The 26425-nt window shown below is 45.8% G+C and overlaps 1 protein-coding gene across 6 annotated transcripts in view; it reads left to right on the top strand.

Annotated features, from left to right (window-relative positions):
- LOC110498101 (kinesin-like protein KIF13B) overlaps nucleotides 1-26425 on the top strand; it is a 74463-nt gene that overhangs the window by 24881 nt on the left and 23157 nt on the right. For all 6 annotated transcript variants that reach the window (XM_036955065.2, XM_090209647.1, XM_090209645.1 and 3 more), the window contains exons 4-15: nucleotides 7457-7469; nucleotides 9089-9149; nucleotides 9832-9924; nucleotides 10082-10262; nucleotides 10607-10694; nucleotides 11295-11429; nucleotides 19125-19237; nucleotides 19412-19523; nucleotides 20539-20751; nucleotides 22171-22281; nucleotides 22490-22624; nucleotides 22710-22840. In XM_036955065.2, coding sequence (XP_036810960.2) covers nucleotides 7457-7469; nucleotides 9089-9149; nucleotides 9832-9924; nucleotides 10082-10262; nucleotides 10607-10694; nucleotides 11295-11429; nucleotides 19125-19237; nucleotides 19412-19523; nucleotides 20539-20751; nucleotides 22171-22281; nucleotides 22490-22624; nucleotides 22710-22840 — 1386 coding nt within the window. The remainder of the gene's footprint in view (nucleotides 1-7456; nucleotides 7470-9088; nucleotides 9150-9831; nucleotides 9925-10081; nucleotides 10263-10606; nucleotides 10695-11294; nucleotides 11430-19124; nucleotides 19238-19411; nucleotides 19524-20538; nucleotides 20752-22170; nucleotides 22282-22489; nucleotides 22625-22709; nucleotides 22841-26425) is intronic.

Genomic DNA, 26425 nt, shown 5'->3' with positions numbered 1-26425 from the left:
TGGATTAATTGGGGCATGAACTGAACTTAACAGCCTGGCCAATAAACTACCAAATAATCTAAGTGAGGTCTGAGGCACAGCCCACTAGATAGAGTGAAGTTGTCTGGCTGGAGGACACTAGATTTAACTCTACAGGCTGGGAATGGTAGGTTCTGTTCTGACTCCACAATCCTCTGTTTTTAGTGTTGAGTTTGATTGAATGTCCAATTTATAAGCCACTTTCCTTCAGGAATCTTCTAGGAAAGGATCTGGGAAGTTAGAGCTGTTTGCTTATATCTCGCCTACCTGGTTGTAGCTCTGCCAATGGGAATGAACAAACAGTCACACAATATTGCACTGGTACACACACGCACGCACGCGAGCGATCAGAATAACTATTTACAATGAGTTTCCAGCCTGTATCAGACAACTTTGTTCCCCCAGCCCACATATCATGATTCATAAGGCCCACATATCATGATTCATAAGGCCCACATGTTTTATGGGTGCAGTCGGCGTGCCTGGCGGGCATGCTTCTAAGCTGTCTTTTACTCTCACTACCCAGACAGGTTGAGACAGCGGTCTGCTGATGCTGTAACAGCATGCTGTAGCCAGGCCCCAGTGGGGAATAGGAATGCCAGGGGATGAGGAGAGCAAGCTGTGGGGTGAGGTTGGTGGGAAAAGGACTGGGAAGCAGTTGCCAATTACTACCACTCCCCTACCAACCATCCTTCCTTCACCCACACCTTCCCTCCCTCCCTGGCTGTCTGAGAGCTAAGCCTGGGGTAACTCACTGTCCGTGGCAGGACTTGTCAGCTCAACACTGTGGTCTGCGGCCAAAATGGCACACTTTTTCCTATATAGTGTTCCCTATGGGCCCTGGTCAAAAGTAGTGGCCTAAATAGGGAATAAGGTTCCATTAGTTCCATTTGGGACCCCAGCCTAGTGGCAGGTGGAATCTGCACAGATGTTTTCCTATGTTAGCACAGCTGAAAACTGTTGTCCTGATTTAAGAAGCAATAAAACTGGCCTTCTTTAGAGTATCTGGAGCATCAGCATTTGTGGGTTCGATTACAGGCTCAAAATGGCCAGAAACAAAGGACTTCTGAAACTCGTCAGTCTATTCTTGTTCTGAGAAATGAAGGCTATTCCATGTGAGAAAGTGCCAAGAAACTGAAGATCTTGTACAACGCTGTGTACAAACAGTCTCTAACCAGAATAGGAGGAGGAGTGGGAGGCCTCGGTGCACAACTGAGGACAAGTATATTAGTGTCTTGTTTTAGAAACAGACGCCTCGCAAGTCCTCAACTGGCAGCTTCATTAAATAGTACCTGCAAAACACCAGTCTCAACGTCAACAGTGAAGAGGCGACTCCGGGATGCTGCAAAGAGTTGCAAAGAAAAAGTAATATCTCAGACTGGCCAATAAAAGATGAAGATGGGCAAAAGAACAGACAATGGACAGAGGAACTCTGCCTAGAAGGCCAGCATCCTTTCATGGCTACAGATGGGTTGGTAGTCATTTAGGCATGCTGCCTTAGTGTTCTTGGGCACAGGCACTATGGTGGTCTCCTTAAAACATGTTGGTATTACAGACTCGGACAGGGAAAGATTGAAGACACTTGCCAGTTGGTCAACGCATGCTCGCAGTACACGTCCTGGTAATCCGTCTGGCCTTGCGGCCTTGTGAATGTTGACCTGTTTTAAAGGTCTTACTTGCATCAGCTGTGATGAGCATGAACAGTCTTCAGGAACAGCTGGTGCTCTCATGCATGTTTCAGTGTTATTTGTCTCAAAGCGAGCATAGAAGTAACTCATCTGGTAGGCTCGTGTCACTGGGCAGCTCTCGGCTGTGCTTCCCTTTGTAGTCTGTAATGGTTTGCAAGCCGTGCCACATCCGACGAGCGTCAGAACCGGTGTAGTACGATTCGATCTTGGTTCTGTATGGATGCTATGCCTGTTTGATGGCTTGCCGGAACTCATAGCGGGATTTCTTATAAGCTTCCATCCAGGTTAGCGTCCCGCTCTTTGAATGCGGCAGCTCTAGCCTTTAGCTCAGTGCAGATGCTGCCTGTAATCCATAGCTTCTGGTTGGGGTATGTATGGTCACTGTGGGGACGACGTCATTGATGCTCTTATTGATAAAGCCAAAGACTGATGTGGTGTACTCCTCAATGCCATCTGAGGAATCCTGGAACGTATTCCAGTCTATTCCAGCAAAATAGTCCTGTGGTTTAGCATCAGCTTCATCTGAACACTTTTATTGATCAAGTCACTGGTGCTTCCTGCTTTAATTTTTGCTTGTAAGCAGGAATCAGAAGGATATAATTATGGTCAGATTTGCCAAATGGAGGGCGAGGGAGAGCTTTGTATGCATCTCTGTATGTGGAGTAAAGGTGGTCCAGGGTTTTTTTCGCCTCTGGTTGCACATGCTGATAGAAATGAGGTAAAACTGATTTTAAATTTTTAAGCATTAAAGTTCCCTGCTACTAGGCGCGCTGCCTCTGGGTGAGCGTTTTCTTGTTTGCTTATGGCGGAATACAGCTCATTCAATGCTGTCTTAGTGCCAGCCTCTGACTGTGGTGCTATGTAAACAGCTACGAAAAATACAGATGAAAACTCTCTAGGTAGATAGTGTGGTCTACAGCTTATCATGAGATGCAATAGCTCAAGACTTCATTAGATATCGTGCACCAGCTCTTACTTACAAAAATACATAGTCCGCCGCCCCTTGTCTTACCAGACGCCGCTGTTCTATCCTGCCGGTACAGCATGTAACCAGCCAGCTGTATGTTGATAGTGTCGTCCTTCAGCCACGACTCCATGAAGCATAAGATATTGCACTAGTTTAATCTTGCGCATAGGTCATCGATTTTATTCTTTGAAGGTTGCACGTTTGCTAGCAGAATGGAAGGAAGTGGGGGTTTTAACATCAGACTCGTTAAAGGAAACAAAGGATTCTGCCAGTCCGTGGTGCGTAATCGCTGTCCTGATGTCCAGAAGTTATTTTCGGCCATAAGAGACGGTAACAGCAACATTATGTACGTAAATAAACAAACAAAAAGCACAATCGGTTGGGGACACGTAAAACGTCTGCCTTCTTCTCTGGCGCCATTTTTGTGGTCAGCCCTAGGGTTTTCAAATCAAGTCTCTGCATAGAATCCATCTGACAGTAGTAGTAATTCAATGTTTCCCCTACTTAACCATTCATATAGCTGTGGTGGTCCACCTTGCTGACTGAGCAGTGTCTCTGGCCATGTGTCTCTGGCCATGTGCCTCTGGCCATGTAATGGTGTTGTGATAGGGTCTGACAATAACAGTACCATGGGCTAGAGGAGCAGTCAGTGATAGGACAAGGGCAAAGTAAGTGTTGCTACATTGTTTAGGAAGGGAGTTGGCTGGGGTGTGTGTGAGAACATGTAGCAATCTTCTCGCTCTCTTTCTTTCTCACTCACTCACTCACTCACTCACTCACTCCTGAGGTCGCAGGCAGGGCTGTAAAAAGTGAGTACATGTTTAATCAGCCAATAATCCTTTATAGGCCTTGGGCTAGCCTATTACAGCTACCGCCACACCCCTAGCATCAAACAACTGTCTGTGAGATGAGTTCTTATCTCCTATTGATAATGGCCTATGTGCCAGACAGATTCTATCCAACATGCAAGCTAAACTATTGTATCCTCTGCCAATTGCCTTCTACAATGGGTGTGTCCGCATATCGTCCGATAGCTGCACTGGGCTTGAACCTGAGCGCTGATTTGGATATGCTGGTTCCAATCATTAAAGCCTGATTGGCTATGCTGGTTCCAGTCACAAATGCCTGATTTGGCTATGCCCACCACCCAGCTCTGTCTGCTTCCGGGCCGGAGACATGGAGGCCTGGTCCACACCCACTGACGTGTTTGTGGTCATTGTGAATGTCTGTAGTATGATGTGCAGAAAGCAGACTCCTGTACTAATGGACCGAATGACCTCATCTTTTATGACATGATGCGTCCTCTCCTTCAATGTTGAACTGCATATAACTCTGTTGAAGGTCATTGATATAAGTCCTTTAGCATGCCGAACAAACCCGGGCAATATCAGTAGCCTTGTCAAAGTGCGCTGTGTCCAGCTTCGCACACTGGTCATCAGCAGGAAGAGGACTGTTCCTGATCTTGCACACCTGCACGGCAACTTCAGCGTTTAACTGCTAAAATGTCTTATGTGATATTAGGCTGTATTAGTTTATGGACAACCTATGTTACGTGCTAGTTTATTATCTATGTGCTGTTGGAAACATTGTTTGTTTTTTACTGGAAGAAAAGTAAGCTACTGGAGACACAACTCTCATCTGGCTATACCTGCTGAGTGGGGCTTAACAATATATTTTATTGTTCAGTTTCACCATCAGCAATAGTTTTGATTTAATCAGTGTATCTGGTCTTTTTTAGATAAACTGGATAAAGTTGATCATTTCATAACGAGGACAACAATCACTTTTGCGAGGCACACTGCATGGCCGTAGCGAGAGGTCGCTCCATAACTTCCAAACAGTCAAAACAATTTGATTTTGAGATGGCATGCTATATATTCATTGGCTATGTCATAGCTAATTTGTAAACTATAGATATTACTCATTAATAGCTCAAACACTTAATCTGCTAATATGACAAGTTAATTAGTGGGTGGTGCCTACATTGTACATACATCACACACACACACGTACATACATCACACACACACACATACATACATCACACACACGTACATACATCACACACAAACGTACACACACACATGTACATACATCACACACACACGTACACACACACACATGTACACACACACACATGTACACACACACACATGTACACACACACACATGTACACACACACACACACGCGTACATACATCACACACACACAAGCACATACATCACGCACACAAGCACATACATCACAAGCACATACATCACACACACAAGCACACACACACACACACACACACACACACACACACACACACACACACACACACACACACACACACACACACACACACGAGTTAGCTCAGACAGATCCAGCTCAGAGAAGCCCAGCTTATTAGCTCCATCAGCAGTAGAATGGAAATTGAATGTGTTTATGCTACAAACAATAGTGCATCGAAAGGGAATCGTATCGATTCATTCTGTAATAAACCGAATCGCACGGAATCGTTTCAAACTAAAACATATCCTTCCTGTATTGTATCGGAGCCCATGTATCTAAATACAGTTGAAGTCGGGAGGTTACGTACACCTTAGCCAAATACATTTATATGCTTACATGCTTTTTCAGTTCTGCCCACAAATGTTCTATAGGATTGAGTTCAGGGCTTTGTGATGGCCACTCCAATACCTTGGACTTTGTTGTCCTTAAGCCATTTTGCCACAACTTTGGAAGTATGTTTGGTCATTGTCCATTTGGAAGTCCCATTTGCGACCAAGCTTTAACTTCCTGACTGATGTCTTGTGATGTTGCTTCAATATATCCACATAATTTTCCTTCCTCATGAAGCTATCTATTTTGTGAAGTGCACCAGTCCCTCCTGCAGCAAAGCAAACTAGTCTGGCTTTTTTTATGGCGGTTTTGGAGCAATGGCTTCTTCCTTGCTGAGCGGCCTTTCAGATTATGTCGATTTAGGACTCGTTTTATTGTGGATATAGATACTTTTGTACCTGTTTCCTCCAGCATCTTCACAAGGTCCTTTGCTGCTGTTCTGGGATTGATTTGCACTTTTCACAGCAAAGTACGTTCATCTCTAGGAGACAGAACGCGTCTCTTTCCTGAGTGGTATGGCGGCTGCGTGGTCCCATGGTGTTTATGCTTGCGTACTATTGTTTGTACAGATGAACGTGGTACCTTCAGGCGTTTGGAAATTGCTCCCAAGAATGAACCAGACTTGTCTGCAATTTTTTTTCTGAGGTCTTGGCGGATTTATTTTGATTTTCTCATGTCAAGCAAAGAGGCACTGAGTTTGAAGGTAGGCATTGAAATACATCCACAGATACACTTCCAATTGACTCAAATTATGTCAATTAGCCTATCAGAAGCTTCTAAAGACATGACATCATTTTCTGGAAACTTCTGACCCACTGGAATTGTGATACAGTGAATTATAACTGAAATAATCTGTCTGTAAACAATTGTTGGAAAAAGTGTATTTAAACTTCCAACTTCAACTGTACATATTGCATCGTCTTGAAAGGGAAAGATACAAATCCTTTATTTTGCTGCTCTGTTCTACTCTGCCTCTGTCATTCTGTGAGTTTGTATTTTACTCTCTTCCCCATCCCCCCATCATAATTACACCAACAATCAACAAAAATAAGATGATTTACAGCAAACTCAAACCAACATTGAAAAACAACCTAGCATGTGAACAAATCATGTAAATAGCCAAGAAACACGATGACAAACTCACACTTTAGTAGCTAAATGCTCTGTGTGACCACCTGCAAATGTGGCTGGTGAAATAGACATTCTTACCCGTCAATGACAACAAAATGTACGCGCATTTGGCATGAGTTAATATCCCACCCTGGTTGAGTAACATTGAAACATTGTCGTAAACAAGGGTTTATGATCTCCAGGCCTCGGCACCCACAGGACTGAACATTTTAGAAAGCGAGAGAAAGAGTGTCAAATACTGAGAGAAATGGAGAGGGAGAGAGCAGGAAGTTTGAGTGGAAGCAAGCCTACATTCTTATGAAAAGGCATCTTGATTCACGTTAGCTCTATTACCCATGCTGCATCCTGTTTCAGTTGGGAGATGTGATTATTTAAAAAAAAAAAAATTGTTCCTCATTTATCAGGAATGGTGGATTTGCAGACCTCTGACAGTATGAATACTGTGTATTTTATGATCTGTAGGCCTGTCATTGAGACAGCCCTGTAATCTTTATTTTCTTCCCTTGTTATCAAGTGCCGATCACATGATTGATAATAGTAATCTCTTTCACCAGTCTGATAGACCATATTGTGCTCATAAACTGTGTAGCCTACTTCAAATAAAATGGTTATTGACAGACAGGCTAACAACCTTGTGGTCTTTAGTTTTTAATGATGGATATTAATCTGTCATTCACCAATGTGTATCCATGACGCAGTGACATACTTTTTAATTATGTTTTACCAATATTAGAAAATCCTGTTACAGTGGGATTGTCTGTCTGGTTGTACACTACAGTACATCAAAATGTCCTGGTGTGTATTCACTAGGAACCAGACAGAAGCAAACAGAACTAAACAGGGAGGGACCTACCTGAATATGTCCAATAGAAACTCTTGGTTTTGTTGCAAAGAGTTTTCCTGTTTGCAACCATTTGCTACGGTGTGAACTAATGATTATACCTCCGGTGTTTGTTTACATTGGTGTCTGAGATATGATCCTTCTCTCTCTCTCTCTACCCATGTAACCATCCTTTGACCTCTAACGCCTGTGTGAACTTCCTCAGGAGTCAGACCAAGGTAAGCCCTGTCCAGTACATTACTGCTGATTTGTGTTAATGCTTGGTTGTCAATGCTGTTATTGGTCTCTGTGTTGACACACTAGCTACTTTGTGGAGCTGTGATTATATAGCAGTCATTGTACTTGTACAGTTGTGGCCAAAAGTTTTGAGAATGACACAAATATTAATTTTCACAAAGTTTGCTGCTTCAGTGTCTTTAGATATTTTTGTCAGATGTTACTATGGAATACTGAAGTATAATTACAAGCATTTCATAAGTGTTAAAGGCTTTTATTGACAATTACATGAAATTGATGCAAAGAGTCAATATTTGCCGTGTTGAACCTTCTTTTTCAAGACCTCTGCAATCCGGCCTGGCATGCTGTCAATTAACTTCCTGACTGATTCTTGCATATTCAATGCTTGGAGTTTGTCAAAATTTGTGGGTTTTTGTTTGTCCACCCGCCTCTTGAGGATTGACCACAAGTTCTCAATGGGATTAAGGTCTGGGGAGTTTCCTGGCCATGGACCCAAAATATTGACGTTTTGTTCCTAGAGCCACTTAGTTATCACTTTCGCCTTATGGCCATGTGCTCCATCATGCTGGAAAAGGCATTGTTCGTCACCAAATTGTTCCTGGATGGTTGGGAGAAGTTGCTCTGGGAGGATGTGTTGGTACCATTCTTTATCCATGGCTGTGTTCTTAGGCAAAATTGTGGGTGAGCCCACTCCCTTGGCTGAGAAGCAACCCCACACATGAATGGTCTCAGGATGCTCTATTGTTGGCATGCCACAGGACTGATGGTAGCGCTCACCTTGTCTTCACCGGACAAGCTTTTTTCCAGATGCCCCAAACAATCAGAAAGGGGATTCATCAGAGAAAATGACTTTACCCCAGTTCTCAGTAGTCCGATCCCTGTACCTTTTGCAGAATATCAGTCTGTCCCTGATGTTTTTCCTCTTACTGGCAGCAATATCCTTGCCAGTGAAGCCCTTTTTGTGCAACGCAATGATGACGGCACGTGTTTCCTCGCAGGTAACCATGGTTGACAAAGAACAATGATTCCAAGCACCACCCTCCTTTTGAAGCTTCCAGTCTGTTATTCAAACTCAATCAGCATGACAGAGTAATCTCCAGCCTTGTCCTCGTCAACACTCACACCTGTGTTAACGAGAGAATCACTGACATGTCAGCTGGTCCTTTTGTGGCAGGGCTGAAATGCAGTGGAAATGTTTTTTGGGGATTCAGTTAATTTGCATGGCAAAGAGGGACTTAGCAATTAATTGCAATTCATCTGATCACTCTTCATAACATTCTGGGGTATATGCAAATTACCATCATACAAACTGAGGCAGCAGACTTTGTGAAAATGTATATTTGTGTCATTCTCATAATTTTTGGCCACGACTGTATATTGACATGTTCAAAAACTGTTAGGCTAATTTGTATGTCATGTTTATCACTGCCTGTGCTCAACACGAACCACCCAACGGGGAAAAACTGTTAGAAATAGCATCATAATAATGTCATAACAATGTCATTTCAACGGATCATTTCAAAGTGTTTTGCCCTCTGGAAAGCATCTGTTATAAATGTGTTGTAAACTATTTTGTTTCATTGTGTTCTTGTCCCCTCAGACCTTCGCCTATGACTACTGTTTCTGGTCCATGGACGAGTCGGAAAAGGACAAGTTTGCGGGTCAGTTTTTGTTTCACTTGCTTTAACCCCTCTTCCTCACTTCCTTCCCTCTGCTCTTCCTCCTCCTGTACATTTAGTAGGCCACATTCAGTTGCCAAATGTTATCGAACGTTGCAGGTAGAAATGCCACAAATAGAGTCGACACTATTCCTTGTTCTACATGACGGCCTGCAGATGCCTATTTTTTCTATGCAACATATTTCTATCTCAATGTTCCAAAACGGTGCGTCCTGTTGAACGCACCCCATGTATAGGTCTGTCCAGGTGGTTTTCGGGTATTTTCAGAAGTTTTTTTTCTCTACAGTGACTAAGGATCCCACCTGAAATGTCTTTGTTGTTTACTTGCTTGGATTGGATCTCTAGGTGTTGGGCTTAATTTAAATGTAAAATATTCCTGTCAGACCTGCTAGTCATCCACCTCTTTGTGCTGTAGGCCAAAACCCAACTAGGGCCTATTGTACCTAATGCTGTTTCTCACACTGTTCATGTATACAGTCTGAAGGTCCTATATGAATTAACACTTACACATGCATAACATGTCCATTATCTTGTAATTGTGTTAGTGTGCTGCAGATGATTTGTAAATCACCCCGAAGGGGATCAGTCAAGTCATATTGTAGGGTTTTATATTGTATAATTAACATGATTGTATTGTGTAACGTTGCCTGGTGGTTGTCTCCAGGTCAGGACGTGGTGTTCCAGTGCCTTGGGGAAAGTCTTTTACACAACGCCTTCCAGGGCTACAACGCCTGCATCTTCGCCTACGGACAGACAGGTATGTTATGGCATTGGTTCGTTACGATACTACTAACTGGCCTCATATTGTTGGCATGGAACAGATCTTTACAGTTTCAAGTTTAAAACCGGTTGAAGTTCATTGGTTGTCTCCTAACGGCTGTTCTCATCCCTTGGCTGCGTGTGTGTCCCTCCAGGTTCGGGAAAGTCGTACACCATGATGGGTTCTGTGGACTCTCCAGGTCTGATTCCGCGGCTCTGCAGCTCTCTGTTTGACCGGACCCTGCTGGAGCAGAGGGAGGGGGAAGGCTTCACCATAGAGGTCTCCTACATGGAGATATACAATGAGAAGGTCCGCGACCTCCTCGACCCCAAAGGGTACGTATGACCCTGAATATTGACCTTTAACCACTTCTTGGACTCTTGTTTTGTTGGAATTATTTGTTGGAATATACTATAATTTGTCAGTGGCCCCAGTTTAAACATGCTTCCTCTCTTCCTCGAAGTCTAGTCACTTTTCAAACACAACTAGTGTAAAACGATGTTTACTGACGTGGGCTAATTGAGTGGCTGCTGACTACGACCCTGGCGTAGTGGGATACATCTCAAATAAAATACTATTTGAGATTATTCTTTTTAATGTTTTTGATAGAACATGGAAGCATGATGACTGTTTGTTTTTGTAGTTAACCACATTGATATGTGTGTCCCCCCCCCCCCAGGAGCAGGCAGGCTCTTAGAGTGAGGGAGCACAAGGTGTTGGGGCCGTACGTGGACGGCTTGTCACGCCTGGCTGTGGCCAACTACAAGGTACACTACACCACTATCATCACTAGTAGAATGACTACTGATATGACCATGCTACTGATGATTTGACCTTGATTCTAGATTCATAAACAACAGAATTGATATGATGGTAAATAAACGGTATGAAGTCTTCATGTTCTGGGTTGGCGCATAGAGGAGAGCGTAGAGAGGGGTGTGGTAGCTGAGAGCTCTGTTAGATGAGCCATGTCAATAAGAAAACCATTCACAACTGAGTTAACCACACACACACACTTTTTTAATCAACACACTGACTTGAAGGCTGACTGTGCACACACACACACACACACTCTCACTTCACACTCCCTGGATTCAAGGCTTACCATGGCTAATGACTTTGACAGCTGTTCACATATCAGTGGTAAGTTACTATGCTTTCTCTGGAGAAAAGTATTTATTTATCTATCTCTCTCTCTATCTTCCTTCCCCTCTATCTTCTTCCCTCCAACCTTATCTCCATCTTATCTTATCTCCTTATCTCGCCTTCTGTCCCCTGTTCCTCTTATTCTTACCTCCCCCTGGCCTTCCATCCTTGTCCCCTCTCTCCATCCATCCATCCCTCCCTCTCTCCTATCTATTCTCTAGGACATCGAGTCTCTGATGTCGGAGGGGAATAAGTCTCGTACGGTGGCTGCCACCAACATGAACGAGGAGAGCAGCAGATCTCACGCTGTCTTCAACATCATCCTCACACACACACTCAAAGACCTGCAGTCTGGGGTAAGACACACACACACACTCCAACTGATTGTTACGCAACGGTCAATCCAACCTCTCCCCCGTAACATCTTAGTCGACTGCTGTAATGTTTTGTGACTACTGCATCTTCGTCGTTTCCCTCTAGTTCTAAAGCACTGTTGAACCGGGTCACTGAGGGTAGTAGAGTCCCAGAGAGATTGTCTGCCCTGTCACTGAGGGTAGTAGAGTCCCAGAGAGACTGTCTGCCCTGTCACTGAGGGTAGTAGAGTCCCAGAGAGACTGTCTGCCCTGTCACTGAGGGTAGTAGAGTCCCAGAGAGACTGTCTGCCCTGTCACTGAGGGTAGTAGAGTCCCAGAGAGACTGTCTGCCCTGTCACTGAGGGTAGTAGAGTCCCAGAGAGACTGTCTGCCCTGTCACTGAGGGTAGTAGAGTCCCAGAGAGACTGTCTGCCCTGTCACTGAGGGTAGTAGAGTCCCAGAGAGACTGTCTGCCCTGTCACTGAGGGTAGTAGAGTCCCAGAGAGACTGTCTGCCCTGTCACTGAGGGTAGTAGAGTCCCAGAGAGACTGTCTGCCCTGTCACTGAGGGTAGTAGAGTCCCAGAGAGACTGTCTGCCCTGTCACTGAGGGTAGTAGAGTCCCAGAGAGACTGTCTGCCCTGTCACTGAGGGTAGTAGAGTCCCAGAGAGACTGTCTGCCCTGTCACTGAGGGTAGTAGAGTCCCAGAGAGACTGTCTGCCCTGTCACTGAGGGTAGTAGAGTCCCAGAGAGACTGTCTGCCCTGTCACTGAGGGTAGTAGAGTCCCAGAGAGACTGTCTGCCCTGTCACTGAGGGTAGTAGAGTCCCAGAGAGACTGTCTGCCCTGTCACTGAGGGTAGTAGAGTCCCAGAGAGACTGTCTGCCCTGTCACTGAGGGTAGTAGAGTCCCAGAGAGACTGTCTGCCCTGTCACTGAGGGTAGTAGAGTCCCAGAGAGACTGTCTGTCCTGTCACTGAGGGTAGTAGTGTCCCAGAGAGACTGTCTGCCCTGTCACTGAGGGTAGTAGAGTCCCAGAGAGACTGTCTGCCCTGTCACTGAGGGTAGTAGAGTCCCAGAGAGACTGTCTGCCCTGTCACTGAGGGTAGTAGAGTAGTAGAGTTTCTACTGTTCAGGAACTAGCTAGTGATGTCAGCTTCCAGGAAACCTGTAAATAAGTAATGAAGTGCTCTCTCTGTCTGTCTTGATGTCAGCTGATCTGCTGTGTTAGCCTGCTCCTGTTTTATCCACACCTGGTTGGTTATCCAACCCTGGGGCTGAATGTTTGTGTGTGTGTTGTGAGCTTGTGTCTGTGCGTGTGTCACCTGATCACCCAACCCTGGTCTCCCTGCATAATATCGGTAGCACACAGGGTGAATAATGCAGGAGTGGAACAGTTGATTCTAGTTCAGAAAAAAAATGGCTGGAACAGTTGATTCTAGTTTAGGTCAAATAAGGCTGGAACAGACAAGTGAACCTCTATTATCCCCATAAGGACAGTCAGATGTTATTATCCACATCAGTATTTCAAAAAAGCTCATTCAAATTAAACACATTTCAGAATGTTTGTGAACACTCTTCCTAACGAATGTATCGCAAGCAGTTAATCTAAAGCAGGGATGGGCAGCTGTAGGCCCGCAGATCAATTACCCCAAAAAACTCAGCCGTGTCTCAACTTACTTTTGAGAGTTAGAATAGTAGAATGTTCAAGGTGCAATTTTGAAATTTGGTTTTGCATCGGCAGTTTTTCTCTCATGTCGGTCTATTAGCATTTTTTTTTATATGTCTGTCTGTCTGAACTTGTAAACTCAGCATAAAAAGAAATGTCCCCTTTTCAAATCAAATGTATTTATATAGCCCTTCGTACATCAGCTGATATCTCAAAGTGCTGTACAGAAACCCAGCCTAAAACCCCAAACAGCAAGCAATGCAGATGTAGAAGCATGGTGGCTAGGAAAAACTCCCTAGAAAGGCCAAAACCTAGGAAGAAACCTAGAGAGGAACCAGGTTATGTGGGGTGGCCAGTCCTCTTCTGGCTGTGCCGGGTGGAGATTATAACAGAACATGGCCAAGATGTTCAAATGTTCATAAATGACCAGCAGGGTCCAATAATAATAAGGCAGAACAGTTGAAACTGGAGCAGCAGCACGGCCAGGTGGACTGGGGAAAGCAAGGAGTCATTATGTCAGGTAGTCCTGAGACAGGAGGGGTCAGGAGACACTGTGGCCCCATCCGAGGACACCCCCAGACAGGGCCAAACAGGAAGGATATAACCCCAGCCACTTTGCCAAAGCACAGCCCCCACACCACTAGAGGGATATCTTCAACCACCAACTTACCATCCTGAGACAAGGCCGAGTATAGCCCACAAAGATCTCCGCCACGGCACAACCCAAAGGGGGGGGCGCCAACCCAGACAGGAAGATCACATCAGTGACTCAACCCACTCAAGTGACGCACCCCTTCTAGGGACGGCATGGAAGAGCACCAGTAAGCCAGTGACTCAGCCCCTGTAATAGGGTTAGAGGCAGAGAATCCCAGTGGAGAGAGGGGAACCGGCCAGGCAGAGACAGCAAGGGCGGTTTGTTGCTCCAGAGCCTTTCCGTCTTGTGACCGTAGCGTACGTGTAGGTATGTACGGCAGGACCAAATCAGAGAGATAGGTAGGAGCAAGCCCATGTAATGCTTTGTAGGTTAGCAGTAAAACCTTGAAATCAGCCCTTGCCTTGACAGGAAGCCAGTGTAGGGTGGCTAGCACTGGAGTAAAATGATCAATTTTTTTGGTTCTAGTCAGGATTCTAGCAGCCGTATTTAGCACTAACTGAAGTTTATTTAGTCCTTTTCAGGACCCTGTCATTCAAAGATAATTAGTAAAAATCCAAATAACTTCACAGATCTTCATTGTAAAGGGTTTAAACACTGTTTCCCATGCTTGTTCAATGAACCATAAACAATTAATGAACATACACCTGTGGAACGGTCGTTAAGACACGAACAGCTTACAGACGGTAGGCAATTAAGGTCACAGTTATGAAAACTTAGGACAGTAAAATGGCCTTTCTACTGACTCTAAAAAACACCAAAAGAAAGATGCCCAGGGTCCCTGCTCATCTGCGTGAACGTGCATGAAGACTGCAGATGTGGCCAGGGCAATAAATTGCAATGTCTGTACTGTGAGACGCCTAAGACAGTGCTACAGGACGGACAGCTGATCGTCCTCGCAGTGGCAGACCACGTGTAACACCTGCACAGGATTGGTACATCCGAACATCACACCTGCGGGACAGGTACAGGATGGCAACAACAACCTGAGTTACACCAGGAACAAACAATCCCTCCATCAGTGCTCAGACTGTCCGCAATAGGCTGAGAGAGGCTGGACTGCGGGCTTGTAGGCCTGTTGTAAGGCAGGTCCTCACCAGACATCACCGGCAACAACGTCGCCTATGGGCACAAACCCCCAGGGGTGATGGTTGGATTTGCGTTTGTCATCAAAGGAATGAGCGTTACACCGAGGCCTGTACTCTGGAGCGGGATCGATTTGGAGGTGGAGGGTCCGTCATGGGCGGGGCCGGTGTGTCACAGCATCATAGGACCGAGCTTGTTGTCATTGCAGGCAATCTCAACGCTGTGTGTTACAGGGAAGACATCCTCCTCCCTCATGTGGTACCCTTCCTGCAGGCTCATCCTGACATGACCCTCCAGCATGACAATGCCACCAGCCATACTGCTCGTTCTGTGTGTGATTTCCTGCAAGACAGGAATGTCAGTGTTCTGCCATGGCCAGCGAAGAGCCCGTTTCTCAATCCCATTGAGCACGTGTTGGATCGGAGGGTGAGGGTTAGGGCCATTCCTCACAGAAATGTCCAGAACTTGCAGGTGTATTGGTGGAATAGTGGGGTAACATCTCACAGAAAGAACTGTCAAATCTGGTCCAGTCCATGAGGAGGAGATGCACTGCAGTACTTCATGCAGCTGGTGGCCACACCAGAAACTGACTATTACTTTTGTTTTTGACCCCCCCCCCCCCCTTTGTTCAGGGACACATTATTCCATTTCTGTTAGTCACATGTCTGTGGAACTTGTTCAGTTTATGTCTCAGTTGTTGAATCTTGTTAGGTTCATACAAATATTTACACATGTTAAGTTTGCTAAAAATAAATGCAGTTGACAGTGTGAGGATATTTTTTTTTTTGCTGAGTTTAGTAATCATGGTTGAATTACTGACCGGATGGCCCCCATTTTATTTTGTTAGTCAAAGTATTAAAAACTGCAAACATTGCTCTCTGACCCCATATGTGTGGAATTGCAACAAACCTGCTTTAAAACGGATACATTTTCTCTACACCCCATAGCAAAATGTTTACAATTGCAGGAAATTAACTTTAAAAATTATCTTGATGTGGGTGGTGCTTAAGGCCCCCAAAACCCTAGGGCCAGCTCTGACTGCATGTGTGGTATGGATGTCAGTAGCTTTCAGTTTTGTTGTGGCACCCACCCCCCCCATCAAAGTTGCCCATCCCTGATCTAAAGTGTTGCACATTGTTGACTGAGCCTCCCTTTCGGAAGCTGTAACAGTTTGATACCTTGTTGTGTTGCTGAATGCAGCCCCAGGTGCACCTGTGGTGGAATGGAAACGGAGTTAAATATAGTCTGAGTCTGATCATTTAAACTGATGCACAAATAAAGGCTGTCCGCCTCAGTGTACACACACACACACACACACACACACACACACACACACACACACACACACACACACACACACACACAGTGAGATAAAGAGCAAGAGCGTCTTTGGGCCTCCTATTTCTGCTGAGGTTCACTTGGCTTTATCCTCCCTTTACTAATCTCCATGGAAACTCAGTCCTATGCAAATTCACAGGGGCCTGTTGACAGAGAGTAATCTGAATGTCTCTGAGATGTTGCTTTGGAAGTGCCATGGTGAGAGAGAAGGAAGTTTAGCATCTTTAGAAAAGGGGGATGAAGTTGCAACGACACATTAACCAAACCGTAGGCAAATACTAGGGAAAATCCTGCAAGATTGTTACTCAACTAGATGACCTAAGACTTTAAAATATACTGATATTCCACATTTAATGAGGTATCAGCCAAATACATCAAATCATTTTTGACTCAGGTCCACCCTGTTTCATGCTTTTTCTCCTCTCTCTCTCTCCTCTCCTCTCTCTCTCTCTCCTCTCCTCTCTTCTCTCTCGCTCTTCTCTCTCTCCTCTCTTCTCTCTCGCTCTTCTCTCCTCTCTCGCTCTTCTCTCTCTCCTTTCTTCTCTCTCTCCTCTCTCTCTCCTCTCTCCTCTCTTCTCCCTCTCTCTCCTCTCCTCTCTTCTCTTCTCTATCTCCCTCCACTCTTGCTCTCTCTGGGGACAAGGGCAGGCTTTGTTTTCACAACTCACTGTAATCTCTGCCCGCTCTATTCACACTCAGCACGACGCCGGACGTAACACACACACACACACACACACACACACACGACTCCAAACATAATGCACACCCCCCCCCTCTGCCCCCGCTGCCCTTTGTCTCTCTACCCCCATCTCTTTCTATAATTTCTTGCTCAAATCATTCACTCACCCCATCTCTCTCTCTCTTTCTATATATTTAGCGTAAATTCTCATGCGTACATTCTTTCCTTCTACTACTGCATTCATGTATTTTCTCTGTTCTTCCTCTCTTACACGATCTCCCCTTTCTCTCATCCCTCCCTACCTCCCCTACTCTCTCATCCCGTCCCTACCTCCCCTACTCTCTCTATCGTCCCTACCTCCCCTACTCTCTCATCCCGTCCCTACCTCCCCTACTCTCTCTATCTCATCCCTGCCTCCCCTACTCTCTCTCTCTCTCTCTCTCGTCCCTACCTCCCCTACTCTCTCTCGTCCCTACCTCCCCTACTCTCTCTATCTCATCTCTGCCTCCCCTACTCTCTCTCTCTCTCGTCCCTACCTCCCCTACTTCCCCAACTCTCGTCCCTACCTCCTCTACTCTCTTTCCTCTCGTCCCTACCTCCCCTACTCTCTTTCCTCTCGTCCCTACCTCCCCTACTCTCTTTCCTCTCGTCCCTACCTCCCCTACTCTCTCTCCTCTCGTCCCTGCCTCCCCTACTCTCTTTCCTCTCGTCCCTACCTCCCCTACTCTCTTTCCTCTCGTCCCTGCCTCCCCTACTCTCTTTCCTCTCGTCCCTACCTCCCCTACTCTCTTTCCTCTCGTCCCTACCTCCCCTACTCTCTTTCCTCTCGTCCCTACCTCCCCTACTCTTTTTCCTCTCGTCCCTACCTCCCCTACTCTCTTTCCTCTCGTCCCTACCTCCCCTACTCTCTTTCCTCTCGTCCCTACCTCCCCTACTCTCTTTCCTCTCGTCCCTGCCTCCCCTACTCTCTTTCCTCTCGTCCCTACCTCCCCTACTCTCTTTCCTCTCGTCCCTACCTCCCCTACTCTCTTTCCTCTCGTCCCTACCTCCCCTACTCTCTTTCCTCTCGTCCCTACCTCCCCTACTCTCTTTCCTCTCGTCCCTACCTCCCCTACTCTCTCTCTTTCCTCTCGTCCCTACCTCCCCTTCTCTCTCTCGTCCCTACCTCCCCTACTCTCTCTCGTCCCTACCTCCCCTACTCTCTTTCCTCTCGTCCCTACTTCCCCTACTCTCTTTCCTCTCGTCCCTACTTCCCCTACTCTCTTTCCTCTCGTCCCTACCTCCCCTACTCTCTTTCCTCTCGTCCCTACCTCCCCTACTCTCTTTCCTCTCGTCCCTACCTCCCCTACTCTCTTTCCTCTCGTCCCTACCTCCCCTACTCTCTTTCCTCTCGTCCCTACCTCCCCTACTCTCTTTCCTCTCGTCCCTACCTCCCCTACTCTCTTTCCTCTCGTCCCTACCTCCCCTACTCTCTCTCTCGTCCCTACCACCCCTACTCTCTTATCTCCATTATCTCTCCGTCTCTCAGTCAAGCTCCAGTCCTTAATGCACACACCTTATTTAAGATAAGGACCCCATTACGTGTGTACACACACACACACACACACACACACACACACACACATATATACAGAGAGTTAAGCTCCACCCCTGCAGCTAACATTGTAAATCACAGAGAACAATGGGAGATTGTTACTCCAGCCTCTCTCTCCAGCTCGCTTTCTCTCACACGCTGTCGCACGCTCTCTCTTGTTCTCTCTCTTTCTCACTCTCTCTCTCCTCACTCTTGTACGCGCTCTTTCTTGCTCTTTTTATCTCTTAATCGCATGCTCTCTTGTGCTCTTTCTCTCCTCTTTTTCTCTCTCCTTGGTCTCTTTCTCTCTCTCCTCGATCTCTCGCGTTCTCGCTCTCTATCTCTGTCTGTCTCTGCCTCGCTGTGTGTGGCTTTTGGCCTCTGTTCTCCATAGAAATACCTGGTTAATGAATCCTTTCATATATATCTATATATATATCTATATCTCATCCTTCCTGGACCTTTATGTTAGAGCAGGGAGACATGATGGTTGTATCCTGCATGAAAATGGGAAATCTTTGACTGAAACAGTTGCATTTGTTTGCATTCCGGAGGTTTATGCAGCGTGCAGGATTGGAGTCATTTTAACAGTTTAAAATGAAGGATGTTATCAAAAATCAAATCTACCAAGATGACTTTCTATCCGCTTTCCCCTTCCTCGTATCTCTTTCTCGCCCATCTCTCTCGCCTCTTCCCCTCTGTAGACGAGTGGTGAGAAGGTGAGTAAGCTGAGTCTGGTAGACCTGGCTGGCAGTGAGAGAGCAGCTAAGACTGGAGCTACTGGAGAGAGGATGAAGGAGGGCAGCAACATCAACAAGTATGTTACCAAGCACTTTGATAACGCACCCATTCATACATCCTCAATGAGTCCACAACACACACACACACACAGCACCAAGTGTTCTAGTTCCCCTTTTAAACAAAGATGAACACTTTTCACTTAGTAAATATGCTACCTGTTATGATAGTGGGTTGTTGTGTGTCTCTGCAGGTCTCTGACTACTCTAGGCCTGGTCATATCTGCTCTGGCAGAACAGGGATGTGGGAAAAACAAGACCAAATTTGTCCCTTACAGAGACTCTGTGCTAACATGGCTGCTAAAGGTAAGAGACACATATTTTGTATTTTTCCCTGCTCTTACTATAACTTCTCTGGTCCTCCCTCTCTCTCTCGCTCCGCTCAACATGAGAGGGATGGGGGCTTATCTTCCTGTTTCCTTTAGAGATTTGAACGCTTCTGCCCCGACAATCATTTGAAGATTTGGTTCTGACGACCTTATATCTTCCTCTTTCATTCCCCCTCTCTCACTAACACTCCTCTCTCCCTCGTCTCTCTCTCTCCCTCCCTCGTCTCTCCTCTCTCTCCCTCCCTCGTCTCTCCTCTCTCTCTCCCTCGTCTCTTCTCTCTCTCTCTCCCTCGTCTCTTCTCTCTCTCTCTCCCTCGTCTCGCCTCTCTCTCTCCCTCGTCTCGCCTCTCTCTCTCCCTCGTCTCGCCTCTCTCTCTCCCTCGTCTCGCCTCTCTCTCTCCCTCGCCTCTCTCTCTCCCTCGTCTCGCCTCTCTCTCCCTCGTGTCGCCTCTCTCTCCCTCGTCTCTCCTCTATCCCTCGTCTCGCCTCTTTCTCTCTCCCTCGTCTCTCCTCTCTCTCTCTCTCTCCCTCGTCTCGCCTCTCTCTCTCCCTCGTCTCGCCTCTCTCTCCCTCGTCTCTCCTCTATCCCTCGTCTCGCCTCTTTCTCTCTCCCTCGTCTCTCCTCTCTCTCTCTCTCTCTCCCTCGTCTCGCCTCTCTCTCTATCCCTCGTCTCGCCTCTTTCTCTCTCCCTCGTCTCTCCTCTCTCTCTCTCCCTCGTCTCGCCTCTCTCTCTCTCTCCCTCGTCTCGCCTCTCTCTCTATCCCTCGTCTCGCCTCTCTCCCTCGTCTCGCCTCTCTCTCCCTCGTCTCTCTCTCTCTCTCTCTCTCTCTCGCTCTTCCTCTCTCTCTCCCTCGTCTCTCCTCTCTCTCCCTCGTCTCTCCTCTCTCTCTCCCTCGTCTCTCTCTCGCTCTCCCTCGTCTCTCCTCTCTATCTCTCGTCTCTCTCTCTCTCGCTCTCCCTCGTCTCTCCTCTCTTTCTCCCTCGTCTCCAGGACAGCCTGGGCGGCAACAGCCGCACGGCCATGGTGGCCACGGTGAGCCCGGCAGCAGACAACTACGACGAGACGCTGTCCACGCTGCGCTACGCCGACCGGGCCAAGAGCATCGTCAACCACGCTGTCGTCAACGAGGACCCCAACGCACGTATCATCAGGGAGCTCCGAGAGGAAGTGGAGAAACTACGGGACCAGCTGACACAGGCAGAGGTAGGGGGGGAGAAAAGGAAGGAGGGGGAGAAACTACGGGACCAGCTGACACAGGCAGAGGTGGTGGGGGGAGAAAAGGAAGGAGGTGGAGAAACTACAGGACCAGCTGACACAGGCAGAGGTGGTGGGGGGAGGAAAGGAAGGAGGGGGAGAAACTACGGGACCAGCTGACACAGGCAGAGGTGGGGGGGAGGGAAAAAAGGAGGTGGAGAAACTACGGGACCAGCTGACACAGGCAGAGGTAGGGGGGGAGGAAAGGAAGGAGGGGGAGAAACTACGGGACCAGCTGACACAGGCAGAGGTGGTAGGGGGAGGAAAGGAAGGAGGGGGAGAAACTACGGGACCAGCTGACACAGGCAAGAGGTGGTGGGGGGAGGAAAGGAAGGAGGGGGAGAAACTAGTGGACCAGCTGACACAGGCAAGAGGTAGGGGGGGAGAAAAGGAAGGAGGGGGAGAAACTACGGGACCAGCTGACACAGGCAGAGGTGGTGGGGGGAGGAAAGGAAGGAGGGGGAGAAACTACGGGACCAGCTGACACAGGCAAGAGGTGGTGGGGGGAGGAAAGGAAGGAGGGGGAGAAACTACGGGACCAGCTGACACATGCAAGAGGTGGTGGGGGGAGGAAAGGAAGGAGGGGGAGAAACTAGTGGACCAGCTGACACAGGCAGAGGTGGTGGGGGGAGGAAAGGAAGGAGGGGGAGAAACTACGGGACCAGCTGACACAGGCAAGAGGTGGTGGGGGGAGGAAAGGAAGGAGGGGGAGAAACTAGTGGACCAGCTGACACAGGCAGAGGTGGTGGGGGGAGGAAAGGAAGGAGGGGGAGAAACTACGGGACCAGCTGACACAGGCAAGAGGTGGTGGGGGGAGGAAAGGAAGGAGGGGGAGAAACTACGGGACCAGCTGACACAGGCAAGAGGTGGTGGGGGGAGGAAAGGAAGGAGGGGGAGAAACTAGTGGACCAGCTGACACAGGCAGAGGTGGTGGGGGGAGGAAAGGAAGGAGGGGGAGAAACTACGGGACCAGCTGACACAGGCAAGAGGTGGTGGGGGGAGGAAAGGAAGGAGGGGGAGAAACTACGGGACCAGCTGACACAAGCAAGAGGTGGTGGGGGGAGGAAAGGGGGAGGTAAGGAGGGGTAGAGAAAGAGGAGGAAGAGGGAGATCAACTGACAGTCCAGGGTAAGGATGGATTGTGGAGAGAGCCTGTCTATACCAGCTGGCAAACTGGTCACGTTAAGGTTGCGTTGTGGTCGAAAAGGACGTTTTATTGCTTTTGTTTTTCCATCCAGAAACAATGTCTTCATCTGATTGTAGCAGGTTGGTTGTAATTAGGTTGTATGAAGCCTTTTTAACCAGAACATCAGTGACATATTGGCTGCTTGTAGAGATGGAAAGAGTGTTTTCTTATCTCCTATCCAGTCTATGAAGGCCCCAGAGCTGAAGGAGAGACTGGAGGAGTCTGAAAAACTCATCCAGGAGATGACCGTCACCTGGGAGGAGAAACTACGCAAGACGGAAGAGATCGCACAGGTACACAACACACCTTTGTACATTCTGTCCTGGGTTGTGTTCATTAGGCACGAAACAGAAGACAACGGTCTGAAACAGGGACTTTCTGAAATTGTCCAATAAGAAATGCTTTATTTAATTTTTTGTTGCACAACGTTTTGAAAAGTGTGCCCTGATTAACTGTAGGCTGGAGGCTGGATCAATAGTTCCTGTGTTGTGTGTCCTGTAGGAGCGTCAGAAACAGTTGGAGTCCCTGGGCATCTCTCTCCAGTCGTCTGGCATCAGAGTGGGAGAAGACAAGTGTTTTCTAGTCAACCTCAACGCTGACCCTGCTCTCAACGAACTGCTAGTCTACTACCTGAAGGTACACGCGCACACAATGGTGCATTCACGTATGCTTACACACACACACACACCATTATAACATTATGTGTTGTTGTGTACTATAGGAGCACACTAAGGTTGGTTCAGCAGACTCCCAGGACATTCAGCTGTGTGGGATGGGTATTCAGGCTGCACACTGCATCATAGACATCACAGCTGACCAACGGGTGGTCCTCACTCCTCACAAAAACTCAAGGTGCGTATAGAACACTCCTCTTCGTCTCCATCATCACAATTCCCAGTGGGGCAAATCTAGATGAAATAACGTCTCTACAACCAACAGGTTGAAATCAAGGTTGTAAAAAATGTCATATTTTGCCTGCTGGCACCTCGCACCCTACAAGGAGTCACGGTACACCAGCTTAGTCATCAATGTCATCTCAACACGCCACATCAGAATGATGATCCTGGTCAGCTCACTGTGACTCCTCACCTCATGACTTCCCTGCTTCCAGATAAGGATGACGTCATGTTGCCTTTAGGCCCTTAGGGATTACATGGCCTGCTTGCAGAGGAGGCTGGTGGGGGGAGCTATAGGAGGACACTCTGATTGTAATGGCTGGAACGGAATCAAACACATCGAACATCTGTTTTTATGCCATTACAATGAGCCCTATAGCTTCTGCCACCTGCCACTGCCTGCTTGAATGAGCTAACAGTATGGTCATCTTCTTGTGGTTTCATTTATTGATGTTACAGACCGTGTGTTTTATGATGTGGTTACATTACAGAACGTGTGTTTTATGATGTGGTTACATTACAGAACGTGTGTTTTATGATGTGGTTACATTACAGAACGTGTGTTTTATGTTGTGGTTACATTACAGAACGTGTGTTTTATGTTGTGGTTACATTACAGAACGTGTGTTTTTATGTTGTGGTTACATTACAGAACGTGTGTTTTTATGTTGTGGTTACATTACAGAACGTGTGTTTTATGATGTGGTTACGTTACAGAACGTGTGTTTTTATGATGTGGTTACATTACAGAACGTGTGTTTTCATGTTGTGGTTACATTACAGAACGTGTGTTTTATGATGTGGTTACGGTACAGAACGTGTGTTTTATGTTGTGGTTACATTACAGAACGTGTGTTTTTATGTTGTGGTTATATTACAGAACGTGTGTTTTTATGTTGTGGTTACATTACAGAACGTGTGTTTTATGATGTGGTTACGGTACAGAACGTGTGTTTTATGTTGTGGTTACATTACAGAACGTGTGTTTTTATGTTGTGGTTATATTACAGAACGTGTGTTTTATGATGTGGTTACATTACAGAACGTGTGTTTTTATGTTGTGGTTATATTACAGAACGTGTGTTTTTATGTTGTGGTTACGGTACAGAACGTGTGTTTTTATGATGTGGTTACATTACAGAACGTGTGTTTTTATGTTGTAGTTATATTACAGAACGTGTGTTTTTATGTTGTGGTTACGGTACAGAACGTGTGTTTTTATGATGTGGTTACGGTACAGAACGTGTGTTTTTATGTTGTGGTTACGGTACAGAACGTGTGTTTTTATGTTGTGGTTACATTACAGAACGTGTGTTTTTATGTTGTGGTTACGGTACAGAACGTGTGTTTTATGATGTGGTTACATTACAGAACGTGTGTTTTAAGTTGTGGTTACATTACAGAACGTGTGTTTTATGTTGTGGTTACGGTACAGAACGTGTGTTTTATGATGTGGTTACGGTACAGAACGTGTGTTTTATGATGTGGTTACATTACAGAACGTGTGTTTTAAGTTGTGGTTACATTACAGAACGTGTGTTTTATGTTGTGGTTACGGTACAGAACGTGTGTTTTATGATGTGGTTACGGTACAGAACGTGTGTTTTTATGATGTGGTTACATTACAGAACGTGTGTTTTTATGTTGTGGTTACGGTACAGAACGTGTGTTTTTATGTTGTGGTTACGGTACAGAACGTGTGTTTTTATGTTGTGGTTACATTACAGAACGTGTGTTTTTATGTTGTGGTTACGGTACAGAACGTGTGTTTTTATGATGTGGTTACAGAACGTGTGTTTTTATGATGTGGTTACATTACAGAACGTGTGTTTTATGATGTGGTTACATTACAGAACGTGTGTTTTATGTTGTGGTTACATTACAGAACGTGTGTTTTATGATGTGGTTACATTACAGAACGTGTGTTTTATGTTGTGGTTACATTACAGAACGTGTGTTTTTATGTTGTGGTTACATTACAGAACGTGTGTTTTATGATGTGGTTACATTACAGAACGTGTGTTTTATGTTGTGGTTACATTACAGAACGTGTGTTTTTATGATGTGGTTACATTACAGAACGTGTGTTTTTATGTTGTGGTTACATTACAGAACGTGTGTTTTTATGATGTGGTTACATTACAGAACGTGTGTTTTTATGTTGTGGTTATGTTACAGAACGTGTGTTTTTATGTTGTGGTTACATTACAGAACGTGTGTTTTATGATGTGGTTACATTACAGAACGTGTGTTTTATGATGTGGTTACGGTACAGAACGTGTGTTTTTATGTTGTGGTTACATTACAGAACGTGTGTTTTTATGTTGTGGTTACATTACAGAACGTGTGTTTTATGTTGTGGTTACATTACAGAACGTGTGTTTTTATGATGTGGTTACATTACAGAACGTGTGTTTTTATGTTGTGGTTATGTTACAGAACGTGTGTTTTATGTTGTGGTTACATTACAGAACGTGTGTTTTATGATGTGGTTACATTACAGAACGTGTGTTTTATGATGTGGTTACGGTACAGAACGTGTGTTTTTATGTTGTGGTTACATTACAGAACGTGTGTTTTATGTTGTGGTTACGTTACAGAACGTGTGTTTTTATGTTGTGGTTACATTACAGAACGTGTGTTTTATGTTGTGGTTACGGTACAGAACGTGTGTTTTTATGTTGTGGTTACATTACAGAACGTGTGTTTTATGTTGTGGTTACATTACAGAACGTGTGTTTTATGTTGTGGTTACGTTACAGAACGTGTGTTTTTATGTTGTGGTTACATTACAGAACGTGTGTTTTCATGTTGTGGTTACGTTATAGAACGTGTGTTTTTATGTTGTGGTTACATTACAGAACGTGTGTTTTATGATGTGGTTACATTACAGAACGTGTGTTTTATGTTGTGGTTACATTACAGAACGTGTGTTTTTATGATGTGGTTACGGTACAGAACGTGTGTTTTTATGTTGTGGTTACATTACAGAACGTGTGTTTTATGTTGTGGTTACATTACAGAACGTGTGTTTTTATGTTGTGGTTACGGTACAGAACGTGTGTTTTTATGATGTGGTTACATTACAGAACGTGTGTTTTTATGTTGTGGTTACATTACAGAACGTGTGTTTTATGATGTGGTTACATTACAGAACGTGTGTTTTTATGATGTGGTTACAGTACAGAACGTGTGTTTTTATGTTGTGGTTACATTACAGAACGTGTGTTTTATGTTGTGGTTACGTTACAGAACGTGTGTTTTTATGTGTGGTTACATTACAGAATGTGTGTTTTATGTTGTGGTTACGTTATAGAACGTGTGTTTTTATGTTGTGGTTACGGTACAGAACGTGTGTTTTTATGATGTGGTTACATTACAGAACGTGTGTTTTATGTTGTGGTTACATTACAGAACGTGTGTTTTATGATGTGGTTACATTACAGAACGTGTGTTTTATGATGTGGTTACATTACAGAACGTGTGTTTTTATGTTGTGGTTACATTACAGAACGTGTGTTTTTATGTTGTGGTTACGGTA

Source organism: Oncorhynchus mykiss, chromosome 19 (assembly GCF_057628025.1).
Source record: "Oncorhynchus mykiss isolate SJ-2025 chromosome 19, ASM5762802v1, whole genome shotgun sequence".
Classification (NCBI taxonomy): Eukaryota; Metazoa; Chordata; class Actinopteri; order Salmoniformes; family Salmonidae; genus Oncorhynchus; species Oncorhynchus mykiss.
Note: the sequence above shows the minus strand (reverse complement) of the source record. Positions and strands in the feature narration are given on the sequence as shown.